Genomic DNA, 27,721 nt, shown 5'->3' with positions numbered 1-27,721 from the left:
ATGATGATCAAGAAGAACGAAGAAAAAAAAGAAAAAAAAAGAAAAAAACGAGCTTATATCGAAAGAAATCGTGAACAAGGGCATATTCGTTTATGGAATGATTATTTCAGTGACACTCCAACGTATCCTGATAATTTTTTTCGACAACATTTTAGAATGAACAAGCCATTGTTAATGCACATTGTTGATCGACTCTCCACCAAAGTTCAATATTTTCGGGGAAAGAATGATGGTCTCGGAAGGAATAGTCTCTCTCCATTTCAAAAGTGTACTGCAGCCATTCGTGTCTTGGCGTATGGTTATGCAGCTGATACCGTCGACGTATACCTTTGGTTCGGTGAAACAACAACTCGGTTATGTGTGGAGAATTTTGTGGAAGGAGTAATATATTTGTTCGGCGATGAGTACTTAAGAAGACCAACACCGGCTGATCTTCAACGTCTACTTGATGTTGGAGAGCATTGTGGCTTTCCCAGGATGATAGGAAGCATCGATTGTATGCATTGGGAGTGGAAGAATTGTGTCACCACTTGGAAAGGACAATATTCTCGTGGTTCGGGTAAACCTACAATCGTTTTAGAGGCGGTTGATTCGTACGATTTCTGGATATGACATGTGTTTTTTGGACCACCAGGTACAATAAATGATATCAATGTTCTTGATAGTTCACCTGTTTTTGATGACATAATAAAAGGTCAAGCTCCGAATGTCACTTTCTATGTCAATGGAAAAGAGTATCATATGGCTTACTATCTCACTGATGGTATTTATCCGAAATAGACAACTTTTATCCAATCCATTCTTATACCACAAGGGCCGAAAGTAGTTTTATTTGCTCAACGTCAAGAAGCTGTCCGAAAAGATGCCGAGCGTGCTTTTGGAGTCTTGCAAGCTCGCTTTGCCTTTGTTAAAAATCTAGCGTTGTTTTGGGATAAAGTCAAAATTGGAAAGATTATTAGAGCTTGTATCATACTCGATAATATGATTGTAGAAGACGAACGAGATGGATACACTCAATTTGATGTTTCAGAGTTCCAACAAGGAGAAAACAACAGAAGTTCACATGTTGATCTCACGTATTCTACAGATATCCCTTCAAATATCGCAAATATGATGGGTGTTCGAACAAGAATTTGTGATCGACAAATGCATCAACAGCTGAAAGATGATTTAGTTAAACACATTTGGAAAAAAATTGGACATGATGAAGACAACAACTGATCTCCTATGCTTCTTTCAAATAATTCTCGTTTTTTTGTAATAATCATGTTTTTATTTAAAAGTCTATGTTTAAAATGTTATCTTTTATTATGTTTTATGTAATAAAACAATTTTAATTTTAATTAAAAATGTTTAATATTATTTTATTTTTAAGAACCCTAAAACAAGAAACTTGCAATGAAGACATAAAAAGCTCAAGTATCTTAACCAAGTCTCTTAATCAATTTTATTCCTTAAATACTATAAAAAAAAATAATTAAGAGACCCATTATGGGTAAAAATGCTTTTAAATAGTACCAGTTGCTATATTTTTCCATCCTACCTTCTTTATTTTCTCTTGCAATATATAAAAAGAGATCCCATTCAAACAACACGAGAATCTCCAAATATTATTTGTTGAATTAAGGGAGAAACTCACGTTACATAAATTCTCAAGTTTCTGGGTGAGACTTAATAGTTTTACTTTTTTTTTGTCCAACACTTAATAGTTTTACATAAGATATTTCTAATTGATGTTTCTTCGAGAGCATTTTAATTTCTTGTCTTTCTTCTTCGTCTTATATTATGGCGATCCTATTAATTGGTAATGCATATTTTTCTAGGTGTAAATGTTAAATTTTATAACAATTTTTTTGATAGAAATTATAAAATAAACAAGTAGTGGACTGAAAATAAAACCTAATACAACACCAGAAAAAAAAGAAGAAGCAACTCCGAGAGATAGAAAGACTACATCGAACTAAACAAAAGATTTGGTAGGGCATATTACTATATGTTTGCATACAACGTTATATCAATTTCAGAATTGATATATGTTTACGTTATTCATAAATGATATTCTTTTTTTTGTTAACCTTCTGTCATATACTTTGTGCGCTTAGTTTAGTTTCATCAGAATTGTTGGTGCAAAAGATGACACCACAATACTACTGCAGAAGATAAATCAAGGAGACAAAACAACTACAAGCAACACTTAAACTTTATTAGAAATCATCTTGTACACTGTTGGGGTCAAAAACGGTTACGACGAAGTTAACATTCAAGAACGTCCGAAGAAGAAAACGAAAAACCTTCTTCGACAAATACTTTTTCGGAATAGATTCTTCTTTACGAAAAGTTTTGCGGAGGAAACACGAGACATCGGACAAGAGCTCGAAAATGGTCGCTACACAGCGACCGAACACGTGTTCCGCTCGATCGCTACGTAGCGACCGAGCTCGAGCCAAAGCCCGGACGCTCGGTCGCTGCGCTACGTAGTGACCGAGCAGAACGGACGCTCGGTCGCTGCGCTACGTAGCGACCGAGCTCGAGCCGAAGCTCGGTCGCTACGTAGCGACCGAGCTTCCGTTCCGCTCGATCACTACGTAGCGACCGAGCTCTTCCGAAACGTCGATACGACATTAGTCCATGCACTCTCATCTACCCTTCGGTGCTATCTCCCGAAGACCGTAGCGAACCCATTTCATGTTTCCCGCCATTCTAAGTCATCGATCAAACTTTACAGTAGAAACCGCGGAAAGTTCGTTGTTTATCGAAAGAAACCGTAATAAATGCTTCGAGTCAGAAGACGGCCCAAAGGGACTTAAGACATGACTCGAGGCCCAACTTACGATTTTTTAACCAACAGCCCGTAAGCCGCATGACGGTTTACGCTTGGTTCGCAAGGAAAGATAAATGTCAAGTTTCCGCGGATAAATACGAAATTTTGAAGATAATTACGAAGATCGGAAAAAATGGAATATCTCCATTTTTATGCTATGGCGGGTTAAGGGCAGAAGAGGAAAAGCGTAAACCGACCTAGGAGCCAGTATATAAGGAGTCCTAGGCGAGAGGCATGGAGGAGGACTTTTCTAAGAGCAAACTTAGCACTTAGAGCAATTAGGCATATTTTCGTTTTTGTTATTTGAGCTGCGACTCAACTAGGTTATTGCCGTCTTAGGGTTTTAGAACTAGGAATATCGCCGACAGCTCTCGTAGCCCAGGCTCTTACCTTGTTGTAACGCTCAAACGCGAATTCGGAATAAGATCTACTTTGCTCTCTTTTCGATTTCTTATACTTTATCGTTGTTATTCTTGTGTTTTGATTGCTTGGCGTGTGGTATTAGCAGATATCCGGGACCTTTGGAAAATTAGGTTTTCCTAGTTTCCTTATTTTAACGGAAATCGACAGTACGAATTTCAGTTCCCACATACACTCTATTACAAGATCTGCTTAATCAGCTTTACACAGTCTGTTACACCCTAACAACATCTACTGAAAGATTCCTAAGCTACCCGCTTGTGTCTCTCTTCCGTCAAGTACTTTAGCCACTACTTCAGCACGACCCATAACACTTCCAAGAGCTTATCTCTCTCTATAAGATCTGCCTCTGTGTCTCTGTCTCTATACAGACGACCCCATAGCTATCTTATAGTTATTCTCCACGTTCCCAAAACCCTAGTCTCCAAGGCAACATGTATGGACATCGTCCATAACAATAAGTGCAACTTTCCTTTTCTTGGAATGCACTTATTCCTCTTTCTTTAAGTCATAAACTTCCTCCTCAAGTTTATTCTTCTTTCCTTATCTCCAAGATACTCTCTTGCTCTCCAAGTCTACACGACTCCAGCTCAGCACATTGACTCCACATGGTCTTCACCACTCAACACGACGTCTGCTTCAGCAACTACGTCAGCGACTACTTCAGGGCGGACATCTTACATCTTCAATCTCCTCCTTTTAGCTTTGTGTGCCGATCAAGCACAACATTCTTCTGGTTCAGCAGCCACGTTCCTTACCTGGAAACTCCCACACCAAATGTGCTTTTCTTCCCCACGAGATGTGCACCACACCATGTTTTTCTCCCCCATGAGATATGCATTCTCTGTACCAGAACATCACTATTCTTCCCCTGCTTAATTGCATACTAAGCTAAAACACAAATGCTTAGATGTCAAGCCTTACAGACCCACCCGTCTGTTTCTTCATGTATACTCATGACACAGCCCCTGCTGCAGCGGAATAACAAGTACTGCATCACGATCTGACGCACCTGTTGAACTACCCTTCGACCAGCTTCTGTTGAGGACTTGGCTTCCTTCATGTTCCGTCTTCTTGACCATGAACCCTTCCCCATCCGCACTGAGTGCTCTCTGCACTCGTTGCTATTGTCTTGGAGTGATTTCATTATCACCCTCCTGAAGATCATCTCGCATCACTTCCTGACGCACTTCGATCTCCTTCTCCTTTATGCCACAAACAACCTCGTGTTCTGGCTCCAGACTTGATGCTTCTTGATCAACCTCAAGATCACTCCTACCAGAGCTGCATCCTTCTTCTGATGTCTCATCCTTAATCTCATCAAGTAAGCCACTCTTGGCTAAGGACACCTCTTCAACCCTTTTAGGTTTAGTGAACGTCTTGTTCACCTTCTTGTTTCTGCTCTTCTCACGAGCAAAACACTCCACCTTCTTGTGTCCAACCTTCCCACAGAACCAACAACACATCCGATGTTACTTCTTGCTTGGCCTGACACAGTTGTTGATGCACCAATCACTCCCCTTCCTTGTACCAGCTGCACAACCATGCTTCAAAACCTCCTGTCTGACCATCATGTTGTTGCACTGATGTACTACTTTTGGCTTGTTGCTCACAGCTACACGCTATAGAACTTCCTGCCTTACTCCCTGTCGTACGTCCCAACGTACTTCCTGACAAGTTTCTTTGGCTCCACTTTTTGATGTGCTCCCCTGCACGAAATGTGATAGCCCCTTCTGTTGTATGCCAGTACTCTCAGCTCCTCGGTATCCCCGTCTCCAATTCACCTTGGCTGGTTGTCCCATTGAGAGTATCTTATCCAAGTCCGTGATCCCACTATTGAGCATCTTGACCCGCTTGTGATTCTCAGCCAAATCACGTTCAAGCATCCTTGCTCTCTCTTGTTCACCAGTAGCAACTTCTCTCAGCTTGCTAACTTCCTGTTCCAGAGACTTATTTTTCTCATGTAAAGCCTCAAGTTCTTTAGCAAGTTCATCATTCTCCTCACGGCTCTACACTAGATCGTGTTGCAACCTCAGATTTTCATTCTTGAGATTCAACCACTTATTTAGCAGTACGTCATAATCCTCAGAGTCTGTATCAACGTCTGAATCCGAGGATTCACTGGATTCCTCCTTGCGTGCACCAAATGCAACAAGGTTCTTCATCACCTTTCCATCTTCTTCAGACTTTGAATCATTAGACGACTGCAATGGAACGCCTTTTTCCTTCTTTGAGTTTAAACATTCACGCCATGTGTGTCTAACACCTCTGCACTTAGAACACTTAAGTTCTCTTTGTTGTGCTACAGGACAGTCAGTCTTTATATGACCAACACCTTTAGACTCATAGCATCTAAGACGTTCTCTTCTTCTGCTATCTGGCGACCATACTGATTCCTCCCACCAGAGGAATTCATCAACTTACCCAGATTCCTAGCCAATATCCCCATGGCATCTTCAACATTCAGAGATCTATCTCCATATTTGTCAGGAACAAGAGCTATACACCCTAACAACTACTACTGAAAGATTGCTAAGCTACCCGCTTGTGTCTCTCTTCCGTCAAGTACTTCAGCCACTGCTTCAATACGGTCAAGAACACTTCCAAGAGCTTATCTCCCTCTATCAGATCAGCCTCTGTGTCTTTGTCTCTATACAGACGACTCCATTGCTATCTTATAGTTATTCTCCACGTTTCCGAAACCCTAATCTCCAAGGCAACATGAATGTACATCTTCCATAACAATAAGTGCAACTTTCCTTTTCTTTGAATGCACTCATTCCTCTTTCTTTAAATCATAAAAATTGCTTCTCAAGTTTATTCATCTTTTCTTATCTCCAAGATACTCTCTTGCTCTCCGAGTCTACATGACTACAGCTCAGCACCTTGACTCCATATGGTCTTCACCACTCAACACGACGTCTGCTTCAGCAACTACGTCAGCGACTACTTTAAGGCGAACATCTTACATCTTCAAGAATGAAAAGATTCATTAACTTGCATGACAGTTGGTAACTAACATAATATGTTGATACATAAGTCATAAACCTTGGAAAAATATATGTTCAGTGGTGTCTCTAAATGAATAAGAGGGTCTACTACTGTGTGTTAAAAGTGAGGAAGACTCTAGATGACTTAGAGGGTCTACTTCTGTTGCTATATTTATCAAAACGACAAAACCCATCCGAGATATTTTCTTTCTAAGCACACTCACCTTAACTTAGGTATATTTAATTTCCACATGATCCGACGTCGTTTTCGAAACATCCTTTTCTTTGCGTTTAGTCCTTAGTGAAAGAAAAATACTTTGCTTCGTAGTTGAAGACAAGCCTGAAAATCCCTAAACCAAAACCTCTCTCTCTCTGTCTTCTCCTCTGAGAGTACTCTCACTCATTTTCCCAAGGCGATGAGTATCCCAATGGAGCTGATGTCAATCAGAAACCCTAACTCAACCTTCCTCCACAGGCCTCACTCTCATCCCCCCGCCACGCTTCGCTCTCTCCGTTTCCAACACCTTCCTAACCAACGCCACCATCTCACCTCTCCATCTCTCGTTTCTTGTACTGGTCTACGTCTCCGGTTTACCTCAGATACCAAGCTTAACCGCTCCTTCGTCGCCTTCGCCGCTTCCCACGAGGATTCGGTGAGTACTAGTAGTACTGGGTCTGCTCTAAAAACTTGTAATTGCTCTGTTTCTGAATTAGGGTTTTGTCTGAGTTCGTCAAAATCTATGAAAGTTTTGTCCTTTTCCTCAAAAATCAATACTTTATGTAATATCTGCGTACATTCAAGTGAGGTGCACTTTGGGGGTTTGAGATATTGTCTTTTATGAGTACTAGTAGTACTGGGTCTGCTCAAATACTTGTAATTGCTCTGTTTTGGTTTCCGTATGAGTTTCTGAAAGTTTTGCCCTTTTCTTCAAAAATCAAGACTTTATGTAATATCCTCCTCTGCTCGACTCTAATTGGCTAGTTTTGTCTTTTTTTTTTATGAACAGGAGCCATCAGATGTTGAGGTGGAGAAGGAGAAGAGTGTAGTAGACGGTGATGACAATGATAGTACATCTCAGGAAGCGTGGAAGCAAACCCTTGCGTCTGTCAAAGAGCAGGTCTCGAAGATTCAGAGCGTGTCCTCGGAAGCCTACAATGTGAACTCCCAAAAGGCGATGACCATTTTGAAAGATACTTCCGAGCAGCTTAGGATTCAGGCGGAGAAGGCCAAAGAGGAGTTGGGGACAAAGGCTAAAGAGGTTGGGGAGGAAGGTAGAGAGTATATTTTGAAAGCAGCGGAGGAGTCTCCTTCTGATGTGAAGGAGATCGTTGAAGCTTTCTCTTCCACTGAGGATCTGAGGGATGTGTCGAGAACTCAAGATTTTCATGTTGGGATACCTTATGGTAAACATGTTGTATATTTCTTGTTTTAAAACGTTTATGGTGTGTGAGTGGATGACTAAAGGATTGTCTTTTTTTTTTGTACAGGTCTGCTTTTGTTTGTGGGTGGGTTTCTTTCATTTATGATATCTGGAAGCATTCCTGCTATCAGGTTTGGTGTCATTCTTGGTGGAGCTCTTTTTGCACTGAGCATGGCGAGTCTAAAGGCTCAGAGGCTTGGAGAATCATCTGCAAAGTTCTTAAAAGGACAGATGGGTTAGTAAAGTTGCTTTTGATTAGTAAAAGCTCTGATAACCACTCTGACATGCCAAGTAACTAACCATGAATGAATTAGTTAAAGTTGCATTGTTGACTTGTATAGGACTGAGGGGAATTGTTCAGTTGTGTAAATTGATATTAGTCTATAGATTATTATTTCACATTTTTGAAGTAAAACAAACTTGTTGACATTTATTTGTTTTCATGTTCTTGTGTTGAACAGCTATAGTGGCAATCATATTTTTGAGAGAGTTGAAGTTGGTGCTTTTTCAGGTAACGTAATTACATTCCAGATGGTTCAGTTCATTTATTTGAAGAATTGCTTTGAATGAAACATAGTTCACTCTCCTGTTTTTTTTTTCTTTCTACAGAGATCTACGTTCATGGGGTTTTTGACCACCCTTACGAGGTAGACACTCAAAACGATTCTTCTTTTACATTTACAGTTTCAGTATTGCAACACGAGATGATTGCAAGAAGAACCTAAACTAAAACCCAAAGAGATTTATTTTAAAAAAATTCCACCCACCAAAGTTCTTAGATTCATGTTGCATAGGAGAAAGGAAACACACTTTGCATATAAAAGTTTATTAGTATTGACATGAGAAAGAAGATTTAAATTTGTTGGATTATTGTTGTTGCAGTGGCGGTGTGTTGGCGTTTTATGGGTACAAGTTGGTGAGCAACAAAGAGAAGGGCCCAAACAAAGAACAAGGTGGAGAAGAAGATGAAACAAGCGAAGGGTTTGCAAGTAGAGAAGGATAGAGAAATGGTAACATGAGCATCATACTCTGTTATAGTGATATCCGAACTCTATATTCTCTCTTTTAAGTTTGTGTACAACTTTTGTGATCAATCATCTTTTCTAAACTTCCGTGTACTGTATTTGGATTTGGTGGTGGTCCTTTTACCACATATCAACAAACAATAATAGGATTGGCTCGTCTGGCGATGCCGTCAACCCAAAAAAAAAAAGCATAATGAATTGAACTAAGATTCTTATTACTTTAAAATGACAACTCCATGTAAAGTGACTAATGGTCACTCTACTAGTATGGTTGTGAAGAAAGGACCAATTCTGATAGGCTTAGTTTGGTTGATTTCTTAGTTATATCAGAGATCAAAAGTTGCAGGACTAGAAGATCCATCTACGAACTAATCATACTGTCTGATAGTTTGTGTCATAGGAACATAAAACCATGTTCTTGGAGGAAAAAAAAAAACAGATTCAAACAAAAAAAGAGGAACCAGTAATAGGCTTATTGTGTGGTCTAAGTTGCATTATACTAATATAGATCAAACAAAAAGTTGGTAGAACTAAAAAAGAAGAGTCATCTCTCAACTCCTCATACAGATTGATGGACTCAAAAGTCCATATGAGTTTCAGTATTGTTGGGCTGGCTGTCCAAAGGCATGTACTGCGCCATGATCGACCGAATCTCCGAGTCCATGTAATGCTGCACATATGTAACAACAATACATGTTTCTTTTGGTTATAGAATAGAGATATCAAAGTCTTACAAGTCTCTATGTGAAGTGAACATTACCCTGATTCTATATTTGTAGATAGCATATCCTGAAAGAGTCGCTGCAGTTAACGCTAGTAAGAGTATCAACACAAAGCTCCAGCCTAGCTTCACCGCTCCAAATGCTCCTGTATCATAAAACACAGTTCAGGCTAGAATGCAGAGTTTCTAAATGGTAACATTTCGAAGTCGCATTTTGAAGAATGGTTACCAATGCAAGTATCAAGCTCACGCAAGTAAAACAAACCCTTCCTGCAGCTGCATTCATAGCTTCCCCATGTGTTTTTGCATTTACACTCAGGGCACTGGCAAGCCAGTTTCTCTTTGCATTCATCCACATCTGCCAATACAAACAGAACAACCAAAAAAAGATCACATATGAACCAAAAACAATACCAGACCAACATGCAAACCAGTGCTGGACCAGAGGCTTAGAGCTAATATGATGTTATGTCTTTTACTAAGTTAGTTCCACATGAAAGACTTTGGTACCTTCACAGCTCTTTACTCCGTCACCCCTGAAACCAGGAGGACATTTGCAAACACTTGAATGATCATCCTAATAAAACCCATTTTCAAAAAGAGTTTATTTAATACTTGAGAAAATGATTGTTAAGATATTATAAGTTGGCAAATGGCAATTTACTTACAGTGCAAGCAGAGTATGTGTAGCCACCTCTTGTTTCTCTCCAGCATCCTCCATTGTTGATTCCACAGCGCAAAGCTCCAGAAGCTGACCACAAAGTACAAACTATATAAAATAAAAGAACCACAGCAGCATGCAATACTATTCTTCTGAATCCCATACCACACACAACATTTAACTTAGTAAGCCTATTCAAAAGTAACAAATATAGCAGCAATGCTAAAATGTCAAACTAATTCACCTTTGCAGTGAGTGTAACCATCACCAACAAATTTGACACCCTGAACAGTAGGACACTCACACAGTCTTCCCCTGAAAGTATCCTAATATACCAATTCAGAACAAAGAAGAGCAAATCAGACTGACCAGCAACAACAAAAGTAAAGAAAAAAATTGTTGAAAAATTCAAGCTCAAGTGGATACAAGGCATGCAGTAATGTTAGCAGCTCTATCTTGCCAGCATCCACCATTGTTTTCTAAGCACTCATTGGTGTTTTGATCTGTAATAAACAAAAAAAATATTAAAGCAAACGTCTCCTCCAAGTTATTGAAATGCAAATAACTAAGTTCTAGAGTAATCTTTCAGAGAAATGTAACCTTCAGTTAAACATATTGATGGTTCCGTTGACTCTTGAAACCCTGCACATATAGCTTTCAGCACCGCTCCTTTCTCCAACTTACCTAGAACCACAATGATTATATCAGAAACAATCAAATAGGTAAAACATGTTTTGGTATGGCTCTGAGTAGTACCTCTGTATTGCCTGTTGTTCACCACAAGTGTTGGGAGGATAGTAACATCTCCACGAGAACCTTTGCCTACCTGTGACTCCTGTCCTGCTTTAAGAACTGGGTTCTCCACATCTCCCTCAGTATCTCCCATACACAAGTACACCTTCTCTAGATCAATTCCTAAAACCACAACACAAAAAAATAAATGTAGAAATTAGCTAAAGGGGGAAGAGAATCTCATAAGCTAATGAAGTCATTACACTCACCAAGTGACTTGATAACTTCATCAGCACATTCACTTGTATACTTGTTATACTTCATGGGACATCTAACAGAAAAATCAGTAGCATAGTCCCACCACTTCCACGCCTTACCAGTCTCATTAACCACTCTAAACACACAAGCGTGGCGCAGATTCTGAACAACAACATCTTTTCCATCGTACCCTCTCGTAAAATCCTGCTCAGGATCAGGAGCACAGTACCTTCCATGGTTGATACACTGAGACTTACACTGTCTACTCAGCATAAAAGCCTTGGGGCAATACCAACTGATGTAATGCGGTGTGAACTGAGTGTACCCTCCTTTCTCAAGAATCTGAGCCGCTCCTTTAAAGTTTTTTAGAAACTCAATCTGCGTGTCACATTTTTTCCCGCACTCGTCGTTGCTATCGGTCCAAAGCTCGTATTCCACGCGCTCGTCGGGGTGTGGAACTGACTCGGTCCAGTCTAGCTTCATGTTGACCATGTTGCCGTCGGATATAGCTGACTTTATGCTGTCTCCTAATGATTTGCTGATTAGTGCTGAAGGAATGTTGATTTTTTCTAGATAGTCTGCGTTGGCAGTGTCTTCTTCTGGTGTGTCCATTGTGATTAGTGGCTCGAGTTTGTTATCGGACACTAGAATGGCTGCTGCTCCTGCTTGCTGAGCGTTCCATGCCTTCAGAGCAAAGTAACAATCTGTTCATGGAGAACCAAATATGTTTATGAGACTAAAACACTCTACAAGCCACACAGTGGCACCAGTAAAAAACTTGTAGTTGTATGATAAAAATTATTGATTCTAAAAGTGACTTAAATCTCGGTCCACCAGTAAAAAATCACATTTCTTTTTTTTTTGGATTAGAATAGTGCATTTGTTAATATTTTTTTTTTCTAAATAGAAGATGAAAATTATACTTTTAGATTCTATAAATAAGGGTTTAAAGGATTATAAATTATTCATTCACATAAGCAATATACAAATCATAAACGAATATTTGCCTCAATCGTTTTCTCTCAAAATGTTATTTCTTTTTTCGCATTTGATCGGGTTTGTATACAAGATTTCTGACATCTTTAAGTCCAAACAGAGTACAAAACAGACGTTTTATACTTAAGCTCACTAACATAAAACCCCTAACTAATTGTTTAACCGCTAGCAAACTCAGTTAAACTAAATCTTAAACAAAACCCACCTTGTTTGCTCAGGTAAACAAGAAGGAAAGTGACATAGAAAAGAAAGAAGTCGAACCTCCTCGATCAATAAGAAGGAAAGTGGGTAAGCTTCCAGGTGAGGATTTGAAGGAGACACCGAACTCGCTGAAGCTCTTACATCCCTTGTGGTTCGACATGGGATACACGACGGTTCCAACAAGTGTTCCACCGTATTTCGGAATTCCAAAATTCCCAATGGCACATTCATAAACACCTTTGATGCTGTCAGGTGAAGTTACTTTTAGGTTGTTCTTCTCCACCAAGAATGTACCAAAGGCTAATTCCAGGATCAGAATAAAAGAGAGTGCTAATACTCCAAACTTCATCTTCACGGTACTTCTAATCAAGTACTATTGGAGATTCAATGCTTCTTCTGCTAGCCTCTATCGATGTAAAGGATGATTCGGTTATATCGTTAACGATACAATGAGATCAAAAAGGAAGCTTGAGGTTTTGGCAGAGAATCAAGAAGAATGTCTATGTATTCTAAGTTTATAACTGAACACAGAGATTGATGGTTATGAAAAGGTTTAACTATAATCACGTGTTATTTTAACAACTTTTTTCCATACCTCCTTATCTACGCTACATAAAAGAACAGAAGAAGTTATATTCTATAACATATATAGTATTTTAATGAACTAATCATTTGTTCATTTTGAAAGAAGAAGAGATTATTGTTTTGTTAGATAACTTTATTGGGAAAAAAAGCATATTGTGTTTTCATAATGCATGGGACGCACGTGTTTCACGTCGGTGACGGCTTAGCACGAGTACGTCGACGACTGGGTCCTTTGCCTTCACCGCTCACGTGTCGTCCATTTCAAAGTTCAACTCTCTTTCTTTCTTTCCTTACTTCAACGTGAAATATGCCTAGATTTACGGTGACTCTCGAGTCTTGTCGACACACACACACTATCTGGAAAAATCTATTTTAAAGGTTATTGGATCAATGATTAAATGTTAAATCTAGATAACATTAAACAGAGTTAAAATGTGTTCTAGAAAAAAAATGGATATTGTCATCTTTTCCAAGTGATTCCAGTAGAGAGACAATGAAATAATTGGATATTGCCATGTTTAGTACAAATAGAAAAAAGGAAAGTTTTGTTTTTATTCATAAAAAGACCCAAACATACTATAAAACGACTCTGGCCCAATAAGCCCATACCCAATGCAGTAACCTCGAGCGGAAGCGTGAATCTAGTAACATCCATAGACCAAGTCACGTGATCTAAACCGTTGATTCCCTAAAGTTGTAACTGAAACCGTTAGATCGCCAAATAAGAACACTGTTTTACTACGTAATCTCTATCTTCTCCGTCCCGACAAGAACCAAGTTCCGTCCGAACAAATCTCATTCTTCTTCTTCTTCTTCTTCAATCGCAAATTGCAATTTTTTTGGGTTTATTGCTTCTGATTCGTCTTGAATCTATCTTGATTTTGCGAATAAGTTAACGATTCGAAGGACGATGGAAAGCGAATTGATCGAATTGTTCGAGGCGGCGAAGAAGGCAGCCGATGCGGCGGCGATCGACGGCGTAACCTGCACAGGTCAGGAGGTTTCTCGATCTCTCGACGCCCTTAAACAGCTCAAGAAGTTTCCCATCACATACGACATGCTCGTCGCGACTCAGGTTCGTCTCTAATTCATCTCTTTAATCTACAAAGTCTCGATCTTTTTGCCTGATACGCTGTTTGAATCAGAGGGTTCGCTGAATCTGTTGCTTGCCTTAATCTCATAGCATTGACTTGTGTTAAGGATCATTAATTTCATCTGAAACTTTTCAAAAAAAATTGAAAAGATTAAAACTTTATTAAGCTTATTGTTGATTATGCTCAAACAATATTAAAGAGATGTAAAATCACAAGAAATTTAAACTGAATTATCTTTATTCTAATCTCATTATACTCATAACAATATTAGAGAGATTTAAAAATTACTCTAATAGCACGTTATTGCTCCCAGGTAGGGAAGAAGCTGAGGTCTCTTTCAAAACATCCCATTGATGAAATCAAAACCGTAGCTACCGACCTTCTTGAGATATGGAAGAAACTCGTCATTGAAGAGACGTCCAAGTCTAAGCTGGAAAGGAAAGATGCTGACAAGACTCCAAATCCAACGCCTGTGAAAGTGCAGAAGCTTCAGAGAGGTGATTCAGCTAAGAGCATCAAGGTAGAAGAGAGAAAGGAACGAGACAACAAAGTCAATGCTGGGGCCTCAAAGGAGAATCAATCAAGTATGAAAGCTCCAGCTAAGGCACCATCAACTAATGGTGCACCAAAGCTGACTTCGATGGTCAAATGCAACGACCCCGTGCGTGACAAAATCCGTGAGCTGCTTGTGGACGCAATGTCCAAGGTCCATGACGAATCAGATGACTACGATAGAGCGAGAGTTGTTGGATGTGATCCAATCCGCGTCGCTGTCTCCGTGGAGTCTCACATGTTTGAGAAGCTGGGACGGTCAACGGGAGCTCAGAAGGTGAAGTACAGATCTATAATGTTCAACCTGAGGGACAGTAACAATCCGGATCTGAGGAGGAGGGTTCTCACAGGGGAGGTGTCGCCGGAGAAACTTATTACATTGTCTGGTGAAGAGATGGCAAGCGACAAGAGGAAACAGGAGACTAATCAGATCAAGGAGAAGTTTCTGTTTGATTGTGAGCGTGGTCAGGCGCCGAAAGCGAGTACTGATCAGTTCAAGTGTGGGAGGTGTGGGCAGCGTAAATGTACTTACTATCAGATGCAGACGAGGAGTGCTGATGAGCCGATGACGACTTATGTTACGTGTGTTAACTGTGACAATCACTGGAAGTTCTGTTGAGGTGAGGAGATATATATGTGTGTGTTCTTATTTTTACATTGCATGAGACTTTGTTTAAGACATAGAGGCTCTAGTTGCTTTATCAAGAGCTTCTATGTCCATTTGCCAGAACATTCTGACAATGTTTCTGGCTCTGATGTTTGTGTAAGGATACCAGTTCAGTGTCTTAGAGATTCGTAAGTAGGGGAGTTCAACAGTTTAGGTGTCTGTAGCTCTTCTTTCTTTTGCTTCTTTTATTCGAAACATGTCAAACTTGTCAGCTTTCTTGCAAATTTTATCAAAGTTTTGAAATTTTAGACTTTCACGTATTGCTTCTATTGACTACCATTATAGTCAATGTGGAGTGTCCCCCCCCCCCCCAAAAAAGTCATTGTGGATGGATTGGATTAGATAAAGAAGGCGTTGCGAGTGGCATTCAAATGTATGATAATTAAAAGGGGAAGAAGAACATAAACCATACATGAGAAGGAGCGTTAATGTGATGAACTCATTGGCTATTATTCTCTTTTTTAATTTATTTGTGAGTGAAGCAACAACTCTTAACGGACTTGTCAATCTAGTAGTAGTGTTGACAACTCTTAACTCCATTACTTGCTGTCCTTTACATTTTCCATTACACTACTACTAACGTGTCATCCACTTTTACGTTGACAAAAGTTAATAACAATCTAATCCTTGTCAGCATCCAATCCATTATGTAGTCTTATTTGGTCGGTTTATTGTATTTTGTTGGCTTGACAAATGTGTCCCCAATCCTTATTAATTTCTTGATAATTGCTTGCAAGACGCTCCATAGGCCCTAGCTAAGAAACTATATGATTTTTTAGTCTACAAATATAACATGAATTTAGATACAACAACATATCAAACTAGTTGAACCATAACCAGATGACCGACCATTAAAAATACAATAGAGCTTATCTCAAGAAAACCTCAAACCCTGCAACTTTGACCATGCATGGAAAGTGCTTTAAGACCATGTCCATCTGAGAATCTAATGCCCGGTTCCTAAGAAAAAAGCAGAAAAATAAATGAAAAAGGAAAAGAAACAGAAGAGCCGGTGTTTAAATGGGGTTTTTTGGATTCGGTAAGGACCCCTAACGTGGCACACTCCTACTCGACCGATCCTGAAATGTCTCTCTCTCTCTCCTTCGTCTCGTTTTCTCGAAAAATCATTTCGCTTCTCTTCCTCCTTCCTCCTCGAAAGCTCGATCTCTCCATCTTCTTCATCGAAAATCTGTCGATCTACTATGCTGTTGATTCTCTATCGATTCTGAAGTCGATCGCCACTCGATTTGCCGTTTATTTCACTGCGGTGTCGATGAAGCTCAGAAGACAGAAGGAACTTCTTCAAAGTAATCAGCTTCAAGATAAAGCAAGGATCGACGAAAGGATGAAAGTGAAGAGGCGAGATAAGTACGAACATCCCTTCTCTGTAGAAAAATAACTTGTAAATACTGATGTCGATGATGATTTTGCATGATGAACTTGTAAATTCCGAGTTAGGGTTGGTTGATTTTAACTAGGGATGATGAAGATCTTGGGTTCCTTGGTTGATTTTAACTAGTGCTGATGCTTAAGGTTCGTGTGAGTGTTAAAAAAATAGAGTCTTTTGCATAGAAACCGAGTCTGTGTTGGTTGATTTGACCTATTGATGTTGATGATCTTGGGTTCCTTGGTTGATTTTAACTACTGATGATGTTTAAGCTTCGTGTGACTGTTAAAAAAATTAAGTCTTTTGCATAGAAACAGAGTTAGCGTTGGTTGATTTTAAGAAGTGATGATGATGATCTTGGGTTCCTTGGTTGATTTTAACTACTGATGATGTTTAAGCTTCGTGTGACTGTTAAAAAAATTAAGTCTTTTGCATAGAAACAGAGTAAGCGTTAGTTGATTTTAAGAAGTGATGATGATGATCTTGGGTTCCTTGGTTAATTTTAACTACTGATGATGTGATTATTGTTATTGTTTGATTATTGTTATTGTTTTTGTATTCTTAGATAGAAACATAGTCCCCATCGGTATTCTTATTGGTTTTGTTTTCGTTTACCTATGTACAAAGAACAAATTTTAATTTTACTTTCTTTGTTGTTTGTGTGAGGGTTGAAGATGTGCGTGGAAGAAAGAACAAGCATTTATTACGGATTTAACGTCAACAAAGCTTCTGTCTTTCATTTCACTGTTGGGAAGAGATGTCGATTTTCTTTTAATTAGGTTGAGGATGTTAGACATTGATTAGGTTGAGAATTAAATGGCCTTTAGTTTTGAAGTGATTGTTTTAGTTTTCAATTAAATGGAATCAAAGCTTATGTCTTTAGTTTGCGTGGTTGTGTTTTAGTTTTAGGTAAAGATATTGAATACCATTAACAACTTAAAACTTCTCCAACTAAAAAACTGTAACAACATTTAAACTTGCCTTTAAAACTTCTACAACTAAAAACTTTAACAACTATAAACACTTGAGTAGAAAGCACTTTACTTCTCCAAACCACTTTCCTTCTCCTTTAGGCAATTACAATGGATCCATATAGTCAACATTGTAGCTTTCAAAATCTCTTAAATAGTCAACAACCAAACCCGAGACCCTCTTATCATTCTGTCTCTCGTGAGCCTAGTATCGAACTCTCTGTGTCTGATGCCTCTGTGTTCGGTTCACAATGGACTGAAGATGGCAACGAAGATGCAGAGATAGTATCTGACCGTAAAGAGCGCCATAAATGGTCACCAACAGAAGATGGCGTCCTCATAAGTGCTTGGTTGAACACATCCAAAGATCCACTGGTCGGGAATGAGCAGAAAGCAATTGTGTTTTGGAAACGAATTGCTGCGAGCCCAAAAGCTGGTTGGTTTGCAAATGAGAGAGACATTGAACTGTAAACAGAGGTGGGGGAAGATTAACAAGGGCGTGTCTAAGTTTGTTGGCAGTTATGAAGCTGCAATGAAACAGAGATCGAGTGGACAAAACGAGGATGACGTTTTGAAGATGGCTCACCAGATTTTCTACAATGATTACAAGGTAAAGTTCACACTGGAGTATGCATGGTTGGAGCTTCGCCATGATCAGAAATGGTGTGGAGCACCGACTACTAAAGATAGAGTTCAGTCAAAGAGAAGGAAGTTAGATGACCAATCCGCTGCCTCATCAACCTATATGCCAGGAAGCCATGGGGAGGATGAATCAATGGCTCGGCCAGAGGGTGTTAAAGCAGCAAAGGCGAAAGGCAAAAAGGGTGTGAGCAAGCCAGCGACTCTGGAAGAAGAGGAAGGGAGTTTCAAGGCTTGTGGGAGATTAGGCAGAGGGATTTTGTTTTGAAGGACTTAACAAGCAGAAATTGCTTGACTACTTAATTGCCAAGACAGAGCCACTTACTGAACTTGAAATAGCTTTGAAAAATAAGCTTATAACTGAAATGTTGGGAAGTTAGTTTGAGTTAAGTTTCTCTTTGATATTGTCTTTTTATGTTTCTTGAAATAAGTTTGAGTCGTGTCTGTGATATTGTCTCGAGTGTGTTAGTTTGCTTGAAATAAGCTCGTGTCTGGAAAATAAGCTTGTGTCTGTGAATGTATAATATTGGTGTCTCTTTAATATGAATCTCGACTCTCTATAATAATCTTAATGCATTTGCACTTGTTGTCTTGGTCTGAATAATTTTTCTGTTAATGTTTAAAGCCATAGGTCCGTGTTGAATACATTGTTTCACTCGTATAGTCCGTGTTGTTGCTTTCAGTCTTTGGTGTAGTAATAAAGCTTAAATCAGTTGCTGTTTTGTGATTCTCGTGTTGTCTTGGTCTGATGTTTTTTTTTTGCTCTCTTTGTTTTTATTGCAGGTGGAAGAAGACATGAGACAGAACGAGAATGACGTCTGGGGTGGGCAACATGTGAGTAGAAAGTAACCTTGTGACACAAGAAGCCAATATGTTCCATCTTTATAATTTGTTGTTCTTGTATCTTTATAACAAAGACATGTATCTCGTGACAGAAGAAGACATGTATCTTGTGACAAACAAAGACATTTCGTTTAAAGCTTATAAGTAAATGCAAAGCTTCATCTTTTCTTTATAAGTAAAAACAACAACAACTCGAGAGAGAGCAAAGCTTCTTCTTTAATTTATAAGCTTCATCTTTTCTTTATAAGTAAAAACAACAACAACAACTCGAGAGAGAGAGCAAAACTTCATGTTATCTTTATAAGCTTCATCTTTTCTTTATAAGTAAGATTTGATTTCATCACATTTTTCTTCACATTTCTTGCTTTACCTTTTCTAAATGGCTTCTTCTTCTACAAAACATTTCGACGAAATGGATGAAAGATTTGATCAAATTTTCGATCAACAATTTGAAAATCTTCTCTTTCATAATGAAAATTGCCATGAAGCACGAAGGTCAAAAAAGAAACGAGCCTACATTGAAAGAGAACGAGAACAAGGACACATGCAGTTATGGAAAGATTATTTTTTCTGAAGATGCAACATATCCTTCTATCATGTTTCGACACCGTTTTCGAATGAACAAGCCTTTGTTCATGCGTATTGTGGATCGACTCTCCGCTGAAATCTCATACTTTCAACAAAGAAGAGATGCTACTGGAAGGTTCGGTCACTCTCTGTTACAAAAGGCAACTGCAGCAATTCGTATGATGGCATATGGTTGCCCAGCTGATGCGGTCGACGAATACCTTCGACTTGGTGAGTGCACCGCGCTTTTATGCTTGGAACATTTTGTTCAAGGAATCATGAATTTATTTGGAGATGAATATCTAAGAAGACCTACGCCAGAAGATTTTCAACGACTTCTCGATATGGAGAGATACGCGGGTTTCTCGGGATGATAGGAAGCATCGATTGTATGCATTGGGAGTGGAAGAATTGTCCGACCGCATGGAAAAGTCAATATACACGTGGATCAGGAAAGCCAACAATGTTTTTAGAGGCTGTAGCTTCACAAGATCTCTGGATATGGCATGCGTTTTTCGGACCTCCAGGTACATTAAACGATATCAATATTCTTGATCGATCACCGGTTTTTGATGATATATTAAATGGTTGAGCTCCAAAAGTGAATTACATTGTCAACGGACACGAGTACCATTTTGCTTACTATCTCACAGATGGTATTTACCCAAAATGAGCTACTTTTGTCCAATCTATTTCACTTCCGCAAGGTCCGAAAGCATCCTTATTCGCTACATATCAAGAAGATGTACGTAAAGATGTCGAGCGGGCTTTTGGGGTCTTACAAGCTCGATTTGCCTTAGTCAAAAATCCAGCTCTTTTGTGGGATAAAATAAAAATTGGAAAGATAATGAGAGCGTGTATCATTTTGCATACATAGATAGTAGAAGACGAACGAGATGAGTACACTCATTATGATGTATCACTTCTCGCACAACCGGAATCAAACCAAAGTTCACAAGTGGGTTTCGATTTTTCATCAACTATGCCTTCAAATCTCGGGAATATGATGAGCATGCGGGGTCGAGTCCGTGATAACAAAATACATCAACAATTGAAAGCTGATTTGGTTGAGAATATCTGGCAAAAAATTAGAACAAATCAAGATTTCAACTAATCGGTTTTTTTCTCATTTACGATTAGTATTTGTATTTCCTATATGTTGTAATGTCTTCTTTTTAAAATTTTTATGTATGCTTTTATTGAAAATCATTCTACTTATAAAAAAAAATTAAGAACCCCCATGAGGTTCTCCCATTGGAGGAGGAAAAATAATTTACACTAACAAAGATTCTTAACTTGTCTAATCACCTTATTAACTACTACTAGATTCTTTAACCGCGCTACGCGCGGTTTATATTTTGTCTTGTTTTTTGCATTTATTTTTAAAAATTCGTTAACTTTATGTAATTTTATTTATTGAACTCAATTGTTTTGTCTTACAATTTTACGTATTACTTGTAATTTTAAAATTTATAACTTTGCATATTTATTTATTCTTTTAAAATAGTGGTCTGTTATTTGGATCACTGTGATTTGACAATTTTTCTATTATTTGAACGTATTATTCTATATACTATGTGGGCATTTACACGCGAATGATATGGTATAATTTGGTAAAACTTTTCATTTTTGTATGTATATTTTTGTATTCTAGATTGTATTTAGTGTAAATTTAGAATATATTCTTGTCTGACACATTTAAACCGAATGTTTTTTACTATGTTCTGCATATATTTTGTAGCACAGAGTTTTCTATTTTTATTTTTTATTTTTGAAAAAGGCTTAAGTTTTTATTTTTAGTTTCTCAAATGTATTATGGATTATGTATTGTAAAATAGGTTTCCATCATACGAAACCAAAAAAAGAATAACATGATTAACACAATAAAGATAAGAATGTAGTGTATGGTTATTTTATTTTGTTTTGTAAACTAAATATTACATCTAAAATTTAGCAGGATTCCAAATTATAAGAAGTGATACCTTTGGCTAAGATTCAGCGAAAGAGTTATAAAGAGAGAAACAACGGAAGTTGAAACGTCATCGTCTCTCATCTTGCAAGGATCAACGAAGGGAATTAAGTTTTAAAAAATGAAGGTTCTTAAATGTAGAATAACGGTAATTTCAGAGAGTTCAATAAGAACAATGAAAATGAAGTGTTTTATTGGATTCAATAAATAGTGATACGCAAAAAAAATCATGTCAATAAATAGTGACATGACAAAAAAATCATATTTCATTGGGATTTAATTTGCTGAGGTGGATAAGCTCAATGGAACTTATATTCTCCTTTTAATAGAGTAAAATTTTAATCATTAAGATCCAATTAGAAGTTCTAATGGATGGACTTGCTCTAAGTTGGTTTATCCGCTTATCATATTTATATATGTAAAGACTAGTGAGCTCCTCCACCTAGTGATATATATACTAACTAAACGATGTCATGCCACTATTATTATTCGTAATATATAGTAGATGTTTATATGCATGGTACATATGTGAATGTGTTGGAATATAAATAGTGGCGCATATATAGATGTGCCTTAGTGAATTTGTGCGCTTGCTAGTTTTGACCCCATTTCCATTTGTTAATAATATTTTACTGGTGGCATACCTCATAAGTCATAAGTTGGTCTTAAGAAAAATGGGAGACTTAGTGGATGAAACCAGTATCTTCTACCAAACCAAGCTCTTTAAATACCACTCTTTAACTAACATCTCTTCTCACAACTACATTACTAGTAAAGCTGATCCACTTCAAGCATCATACTACTTCATTTCTCCTCTTATTAGTCTTCTTGTTTCATTCACCATTGATCTCAAAACAACAAAATTCTACTTCACTTCTCTCTTTCTTTTGTTATCCTCATTCTTCACAAGTAAAAGCAGAATAATCAAGAGCAATAAAGATACATAAGAGAGTGATGTTGCTTCTCATCTTTCTAACAATCTCCGTAGTGGCAACAAGCGCAAGTCCATGGATACCGATGGATGGAAACAATCCAGCTAGCTATTGCTTAAGCTGGAGACTAGCAATAGAAACCAACAACGTACGTGCGTGGCGCACCGTACCTCTACAATGTATGCGTTACGTTGAGGCATATATGCTTGCTGGTCAATATGACAGAGACGTTGAGTTGATTGGGGAACAAGTTAGGGTTTATCTCAATGAGATAGTCCTTCCTGGTGATGGCATGGATGCATGGATCTTGGATGTTGATGATACTTGCCTCTCAAACGTCTACTACTATCGGCTTAAGAGATACGGGTATACACTTTTTTATTTCCTCTTCTCCACACACTATGATTACTTCTTTAAGTTTTTGACCTTTGTGGCTAATGTTATTATTATCTCTTTGGTAACATGTAGATGCGACCCTTATGATCCAACAGGATTTAGAACTTGGGCAATGAAAGGAGAATCTCCAGCTATACAACCTGTTCTCGAACTCTTCAATGATCTGATAGAAATAGGATTCAAAGTTTTCCTAGTAACCGGGAGAGACGAAGAGACCCTTCGCCAGGCAACAGTTGAAAATTTGCATAATCAAGGCTTCACCGGTTATGAAAGGTTGATCATGAGGTAATAAAAGGAAGCTTTATACTTTATTTAATCTATATTTTTTTTGGAAGATAAAGCCTCTCATGATGTGGACAAATGATTCTACTTGCAGGACAGCAGAGAACAAAAAACAAAGCGCCGCAACATACAAAACAACAATCAGAAAGCAGTTGATGGAAGAAAATTACAGGATATGGGGCAATGTAGGCGACCAGTGGAGTGACATACAAGGAGAATATTCAGGGAATCGCACCTTCAAGATTCCTAACCCTATGTACTTCGTTCCATAGGAAAAAAAAATTACTATAATCCTTTTCAAGCAATCAATTACATGTACAACATTAAAAGTTCAGTAAAAAAAAATTACATGTACAACATGACAGTGTATACACAAAGGTACATCCCAACTTGTCATATTATACCAATACACAAAAAAATGAATGTAGTGGACAGAATAATACGGATATAATTTCTGAAATAAATAAAAAATAACCCAAGTTTTATATAAAAATGAATATAGTGGACAGAATAATACAGATATAATTTCTGAAATAAATAGAAAATAACCAAAGTTTTATATAAAAGTGTCAAAAATCAAACGATAAGAATCAATCCAATAGATGTGTCGTTTTTTTTTGTTTTTACAATAAGAATTTCAATACTCCCTTTACCCTTCCCCAGCCACACTTTTTTCCCCTACATACATATTATATATCTCAACATTTTTTTTTCTTATATCTCTTTTTCTGATTCTTTTCTTTTTTTAAGAAATAATCTGTAATGAATCTGTCTTATAAAGACGAATAAAACAAAAATAAATAAAAGGAAAGGAAAGGGAAGCCACAGGGTCGCTCACCGGAGAGAGACCAGGGAGGTCTTAACTTGACCACCACCACTGCAGCCACTAATGGCCAGAACCAAATATACACATGAGTGTGTGTATGCAGACATGTAGCATTTAAAACGCCCCTTTGACTGAAACAACAAAACGCTCCTTAGCATCCTGTTTTGGGGCGTTTACCACTTGAATTGAAAGGCGAAACGCTTCCACCGCCGCTTGGTCCTGGACTCTCTTCCCTTAGGTTGTTCGAGTTTAGCAACGCTAGTTCCCTCAGCTGCTGTCTCTTTATGAAATCTTGAGACTCATCCTTCATTATTAACCACACCAAAACACACAAAACGTTATGTCAAAAATGTAATTCATATTATGACTGCGGTTGATAAACAATGTATAAGAGATGAAAGACAAAACAATAATGAAGCTTTGACTGGTGTTTGTGGTCACACATGTCTGCATAGTTGAATATCAACCGCAAACTACCAAAGAGTGGGTACTGAAATGTAAACGTTGTGACAAGAAACAAATGGCCCTACATGCAATAAGTCTAGAGGATCTCAATGAGGCAAACCTACCAAAGGAAGAACACGAAATAAAAACGTGGCTACTATCTTTTTTGCAATTGTACTGATTATACCAATGTTCAAAAAAATCACTAGGCGGTGGTTAGGCACCTAGACCAATTTTTTGAATGCCTAGACCAGTTTTTTTTTTAAAATCGATTTGAAAAATTGTTTCGTTCAGACCCGATTTGTCGACTAGACCGATTTTTAGAAAATTCCAAAGAGGTAAGAAAATAGTGGAGAGTGTGTATTTACCACAGGCTTTAGTAACTCTTCAATGATTTCTTGAGCTTGTCTCAGACGTATCTCAACGATACTAGCTGGAAGATCTGCTTCTATCAAGATGTGAAGCTGCTCATTTAGATGCTCATAGCCTGGTCTTCCCCTTAGCTTATCTTCCTATAATTTTTTTTATCATCAAATCCATAAGATACTCATCTGAAGCATATGACATGTTTGTTAAAAATATTTCATGAATATCTCTCACCTTTTCTGGATCCTTGATTGAACCCTTCCCTCTGATGAACACACGGCAACCAGTGGTAGCTTCAACACGTTTTAATGAGTTGCCTCTAGGACCAAGAAGCCTTCCAACAAAATTGAACTAATAAAAATAGCAAGTAAAAAATCAGAAAGAGTGATTAAAAAGCTTATGGAGTAAGATGATGAGGAAGCAGAATGAGTACTCTCACATTAGGATAGCTATCTACTGGAATCTCCAGACGCAATATCCTTTTCACAGTGTATGAGCTGGGACTCCCAGGTGCACCTTGCCAATCCATTGTCATCCCAGGTGGTCCACTAAGTCTCTGTTAGAAACCAAGTGTTCTTTATCTCACAGTTACAGAGCTTAAAACAGATCAAACAAATGAATACTTAAGGCAAATTGATTTTAGATGATGATAATATACCTCCTGAGAGAGACCACCGTTCCAGCCACCTAAACCGGTGTTAGAGACATTAGACATAAGATTAGAAGAAGCCATAGGACTGGGACTTCTGTGTCTGAGTCTATCAAAATCGCCAAATCCTTGGTTAGGAGGCATCATTCCAGATACCCTGAACATCTCTGCACATCAAGAAAACCTTTTAAATGAACAACCACAACACATGGCAACTGAAAGACACTACAGCTTGTACTAAAATAAGTACGTAATGTTAAGACATATCAGTAAGACAACTGATTAGATTAACTGATTTGACTACATAGACCAAACAATGATCTTTCCATTAAACTTAAACTCACTGTCTTGATTGGATTAACTGATTTGAACATTAAGCAAGAAAATTGGAGTGGGAAAGTGTTGTAAACTTGTAATAAAGAAGGAAAGGTATGATTCAAAAGAAGATAAGAGGTGGAATATACAGTTTAGATCCGAATCAAAATCAAGAAAAGGAGAAACCTTGATTCAAAAGGCGGCTGCATATGGGCAAGACTTGCATAAAAGGTGTAAGCTTTTGATGTTCTGCGAGAAGCTCCGTCAAGTACTGAGAGCTGTTCGAGTAAAGATAGAACAATCAGATCGGTTTTATTGCTATAAAAAAACAAACAAAGGGAGTGTCTTTTCGAGAGGAAGAGATCAGAGGAGAGAGAGCATACCTGTCGATCTCAGGAGTGCTTCTGATCTGAGGAGAAGCAGCTCTAGCAGGAGAGAAGTAAGAAGAGTTGTTGTTGTATAGACCAGACATGAGTCTTTCTTCTTCTTCCTCTTCCCTCTAGAAGCGTATACAATAGAGAGAGAGAGAGAGAGAGAGACCAAATGTGAATTCTGCAGAAAGACGCCTGACTTTTTTTTATTTATTTTTTTTTTTCCTTTTTTTTCTCTCTCTCTCTCTCTGAAATTTCTCTTTTTATTATTAAAAATAAAATTAGACAAAAAAAGGTTTAGGGGTCAGCGTGGATCTCTCTGTTACAAAGGTTGAAAAAGATTAAAAAGTGATTTTCAACAATAAAAGTAAATAAATGATTAAAAAGACAACGGTGGAACTCTGGTCTGTATGCGTGACTACGTAGATCGTATATTTTTTTAGCGCCGCTAAAAGTTAACACGTGTCCATCATGCTATCGCTCACAAGAGCTGTCTCTTATACGTATTATTATTATACTTTTGCTTTTATGATTAGATTAACAATAACTGCTGATATAAATCATTGAGGTTGGTTGGTCCTAGTCTCTGCTCTATATATGTTGAAAGAGTCTTCCAAGTTACATATTTTTATGGCAATTTTTTGTAATTATATAATGTAGTCAATCATGCTAAATTATCTTTTCTTTCGACTGCTGTGGATTTTATGATCAAAAACGTTTCATGGTAAATTTAATAATTAAAATTTCATAAAAATTCATAGCTAATATTAATTTTTTTATAAATTATATAATTTATTTCTTCTACTTTCTCTCAAATTCCATTCATGTAATATTTTGTAAAGCTACAAGCCGTGCCCAAATTATAGAAAATAATATTTATGCTGCATATATGTGATTCATAGAAAATCAAACTTATTCTAACAAGTTGAATTTTATTTTGGACATTGTTCAAAAAGGAAGATTTTATCGACAATTTTGTATTAATAAATAGTAGATATATATACGACATCAGCATGTATGTAAACCAAGTGAATGGCATTTGCGAACTGTAACGGTCGAGTTAATTGTCATAACTTTGGAAAAATATAAATAGTTGTTGTTACTAGCATCTTTGTTTGCTAGCTACTTATGTAAATTCAACAATGCATGTGACAAATGGAGTATTAAATTGAACAGTTTCAGAAGAAAGTACGTATTTTGTAATTTTATCCATTTTCCCTAAGAAAATGTGTTAAACAATACGAGGGTGGTGAATTCTAATTACTAGTTTGATCTCATACTAATAAAATTGCATTTATGTAATACATTTTCCTTTATAGGAATTATAGGAGTTCCATGTTTTCGGTTTATAATTGATTCAATAGTCAAAATTCTGATTTGTTTTTAATAGTATTTTATATTAAAAGAGATTTAAATCTGTGGTCCAAAGAAATCAACCCATTTATGTTACCAGTAGAGACCACTAATATTATAGTTGAACATATATTTTTATAAATTTCAATAGATTTATTTATATTTGTGAAAATATTAGAGTAAAAATTCTATAAATTAATAATGTTGGGACTTTGATATTTTATTAATATGTAGAGTTATTAATTTACAAAAAGTTTCATTTGATAG

General features: G+C 37.6%; 6 protein-coding genes across 6 annotated transcripts; 4 read left to right on the top strand and 2 right to left on the bottom strand.

The window, feature by feature from the left end:
- The first annotated feature begins 6,535 nt into the window (after positions 1-6,535).
- LOC106411161 (protein FATTY ACID EXPORT 3, chloroplastic-like) lies at positions 6,536-8,764 on the top strand. Its single transcript, XM_048753476.1, has 6 exons — positions 6,536-6,884; positions 7,239-7,635; positions 7,720-7,887; positions 8,114-8,163; positions 8,262-8,299; positions 8,535-8,764. The coding sequence occupies exons 1-6, from the start codon at positions 6,648-6,650 to the stop codon at positions 8,653-8,655; spliced, it is 1,011 nt and encodes a 336-aa protein (XP_048609433.1). The 5' UTR covers positions 6,536-6,647; the 3' UTR covers positions 8,656-8,764.
- Positions 8,765-9,039: 275 nt separating this feature from the next.
- Positions 9,040-12,895, bottom strand: LOC106407400 (vacuolar-sorting receptor 1). Its single transcript, XM_013848256.3, has 11 exons — positions 12,307-12,895; positions 11,061-11,753; positions 10,816-10,974; positions 10,660-10,743; positions 10,486-10,562; positions 10,304-10,385; positions 10,067-10,149; positions 9,909-9,975; positions 9,628-9,756; positions 9,438-9,544; positions 9,040-9,347 (listed from the first exon to the last, which is right to left on the bottom strand). The coding sequence occupies exons 1-11, from the start codon at positions 12,593-12,595 to the stop codon at positions 9,255-9,257; spliced, it is 1,863 nt and encodes a 620-aa protein (XP_013703710.2). The 5' UTR covers positions 12,596-12,895; the 3' UTR covers positions 9,040-9,254.
- Positions 12,896-13,562: 667 nt separating this feature from the next.
- On the top strand, positions 13,563-15,396 carry LOC106411240 (transcription elongation factor TFIIS). The gene is made up of 2 exons (XM_013851956.3): positions 13,563-13,906; positions 14,239-15,396. Exons 1-2 carry the CDS (start codon positions 13,742-13,744, stop codon positions 15,094-15,096), a joined length of 1,023 nt encoding a protein of 340 aa, XP_013707410.1. The 5' UTR covers positions 13,563-13,741; the 3' UTR covers positions 15,097-15,396.
- Positions 15,397-17,613: 2,217 nt separating this feature from the next.
- Positions 17,614-19,925, top strand: LOC111205587 (glutathione S-transferase T3-like). Its single transcript, XM_022701669.1, has 4 exons — positions 17,614-17,969; positions 18,022-18,373; positions 18,925-18,975; positions 19,473-19,925. The coding sequence occupies exons 1-4, from the start codon at positions 17,614-17,616 to the stop codon at positions 19,923-19,925; spliced, it is 1,212 nt and encodes a 403-aa protein (XP_022557390.1).
- Positions 19,158-23,947, top strand: LOC106409593 (acid phosphatase 1). Its single transcript, XM_013850198.3, has 3 exons — positions 19,158-22,818; positions 22,921-23,133; positions 23,225-23,947. Exons 1-3 carry the CDS (start codon positions 22,475-22,477, stop codon positions 23,400-23,402), a joined length of 735 nt encoding a protein of 244 aa, XP_013705652.1. The 5' UTR covers positions 19,158-22,474; the 3' UTR covers positions 23,403-23,947.
- On the bottom strand, positions 23,707-26,447 carry LOC106411398 (KH domain-containing protein At2g38610). Its single transcript, XM_013852153.3, has 7 exons — positions 26,114-26,447; positions 25,917-26,008; positions 25,425-25,582; positions 25,206-25,322; positions 25,001-25,117; positions 24,769-24,912; positions 23,707-24,260 (listed from the first exon to the last, which is right to left on the bottom strand). The coding sequence occupies exons 1-7, from the start codon at positions 26,200-26,202 to the stop codon at positions 24,108-24,110; spliced, it is 870 nt and encodes a 289-aa protein (XP_013707607.1). The 5' UTR covers positions 26,203-26,447; the 3' UTR covers positions 23,707-24,107.
- Between the last annotated feature and the right edge of the window lie 1,274 nt (positions 26,448-27,721).

This window comes from Brassica napus, chromosome C4 (genome assembly GCF_020379485.1).
Source record: "Brassica napus cultivar Da-Ae chromosome C4, Da-Ae, whole genome shotgun sequence".
NCBI lineage: Eukaryota > Viridiplantae > Streptophyta > Magnoliopsida > Brassicales > Brassicaceae > Brassica > Brassica napus.
Note: the sequence above shows the minus strand (reverse complement) of the source record. Positions and strands in the feature narration are given on the sequence as shown.

Bases quoted from the DNA above. Each gene is read 5' to 3' on its own strand.
- LOC106411161 (XM_048753476.1), top strand. From the start codon at position 6,648: ATGAGTATCCCAATGGAGCTGATGTCAATCAGAAACCCTAACTCAACC. The intron at 6,885-7,238 runs GTGAGTACTAGT...TTTTATGAACAG, and splicing joins CCGCTTCCCACGAGGATTCG to GAGCCATCAGATGTTGAGGT. The intron at 8,164-8,261 runs GTAACGTAATTA...TTCTTTCTACAG, and splicing joins TGAAGTTGGTGCTTTTTCAG to AGATCTACGTTCATGGGGTT.
- LOC106407400 (XM_013848256.3), bottom strand. From the start codon at position 12,595: ATGAAGTTTGGAGTATTAGCACTCTCTTTTATTCTGATCCTGGAATTA. The intron at 10,744-10,815 runs GTACTACTCAGA...TTGTGGTTCTAG, and splicing joins GAACAACAGGCAATACAGAG to GTAAGTTGGAGAAAGGAGCG. The intron at 9,545-9,627 runs GTAACCATTCTT...TTTATGATACAG, and splicing joins TGAGCTTGATACTTGCATTG to GAGCATTTGGAGCGGTGAAG.
- LOC106411240 (XM_013851956.3), top strand. From the start codon at position 13,742: ATGGAAAGCGAATTGATCGAATTGTTCGAGGCGGCGAAGAAGGCAGCC. The intron at 13,907-14,238 runs GTTCGTCTCTAA...TATTGCTCCCAG, and splicing joins ACATGCTCGTCGCGACTCAG to GTAGGGAAGAAGCTGAGGTC.
- LOC111205587 (XM_022701669.1), top strand. From the start codon at position 17,614: ATGGATCCATATAGTCAACATTGTAGCTTTCAAAATCTCTTAAATAGT. The intron at 18,374-18,924 runs GCTTGTGGGAGA...TTTTTATTGCAG, and splicing joins AAGAGGAAGGGAGTTTCAAG to GTGGAAGAAGACATGAGACA. The intron at 18,976-19,472 runs GTGAGTAGAAAG...ATTGCCATGAAG, and splicing joins ACGTCTGGGGTGGGCAACAT to CACGAAGGTCAAAAAAGAAA.
- LOC106409593 (XM_013850198.3), top strand. From the start codon at position 22,475: ATGTTGCTTCTCATCTTTCTAACAATCTCCGTAGTGGCAACAAGCGCA. The intron at 22,819-22,920 runs GTATACACTTTT...GGTAACATGTAG, and splicing joins TATCGGCTTAAGAGATACGG to ATGCGACCCTTATGATCCAA. The intron at 23,134-23,224 runs GTAATAAAAGGA...TTCTACTTGCAG, and splicing joins TATGAAAGGTTGATCATGAG to GACAGCAGAGAACAAAAAAC.
- LOC106411398 (XM_013852153.3), bottom strand. From the start codon at position 26,202: ATGTCTGGTCTATACAACAACAACTCTTCTTACTTCTCTCCTGCTAGA. The intron at 26,009-26,113 runs GTATGCTCTCTC...TTACTCGAACAG, and splicing joins AGCACTCCTGAGATCGACAG to CTCTCAGTACTTGACGGAGC. The intron at 24,261-24,768 runs GTAAATACACAC...TTAATAATGAAG, and splicing joins AAGAGTTACTAAAGCCTGTG to GATGAGTCTCAAGATTTCAT.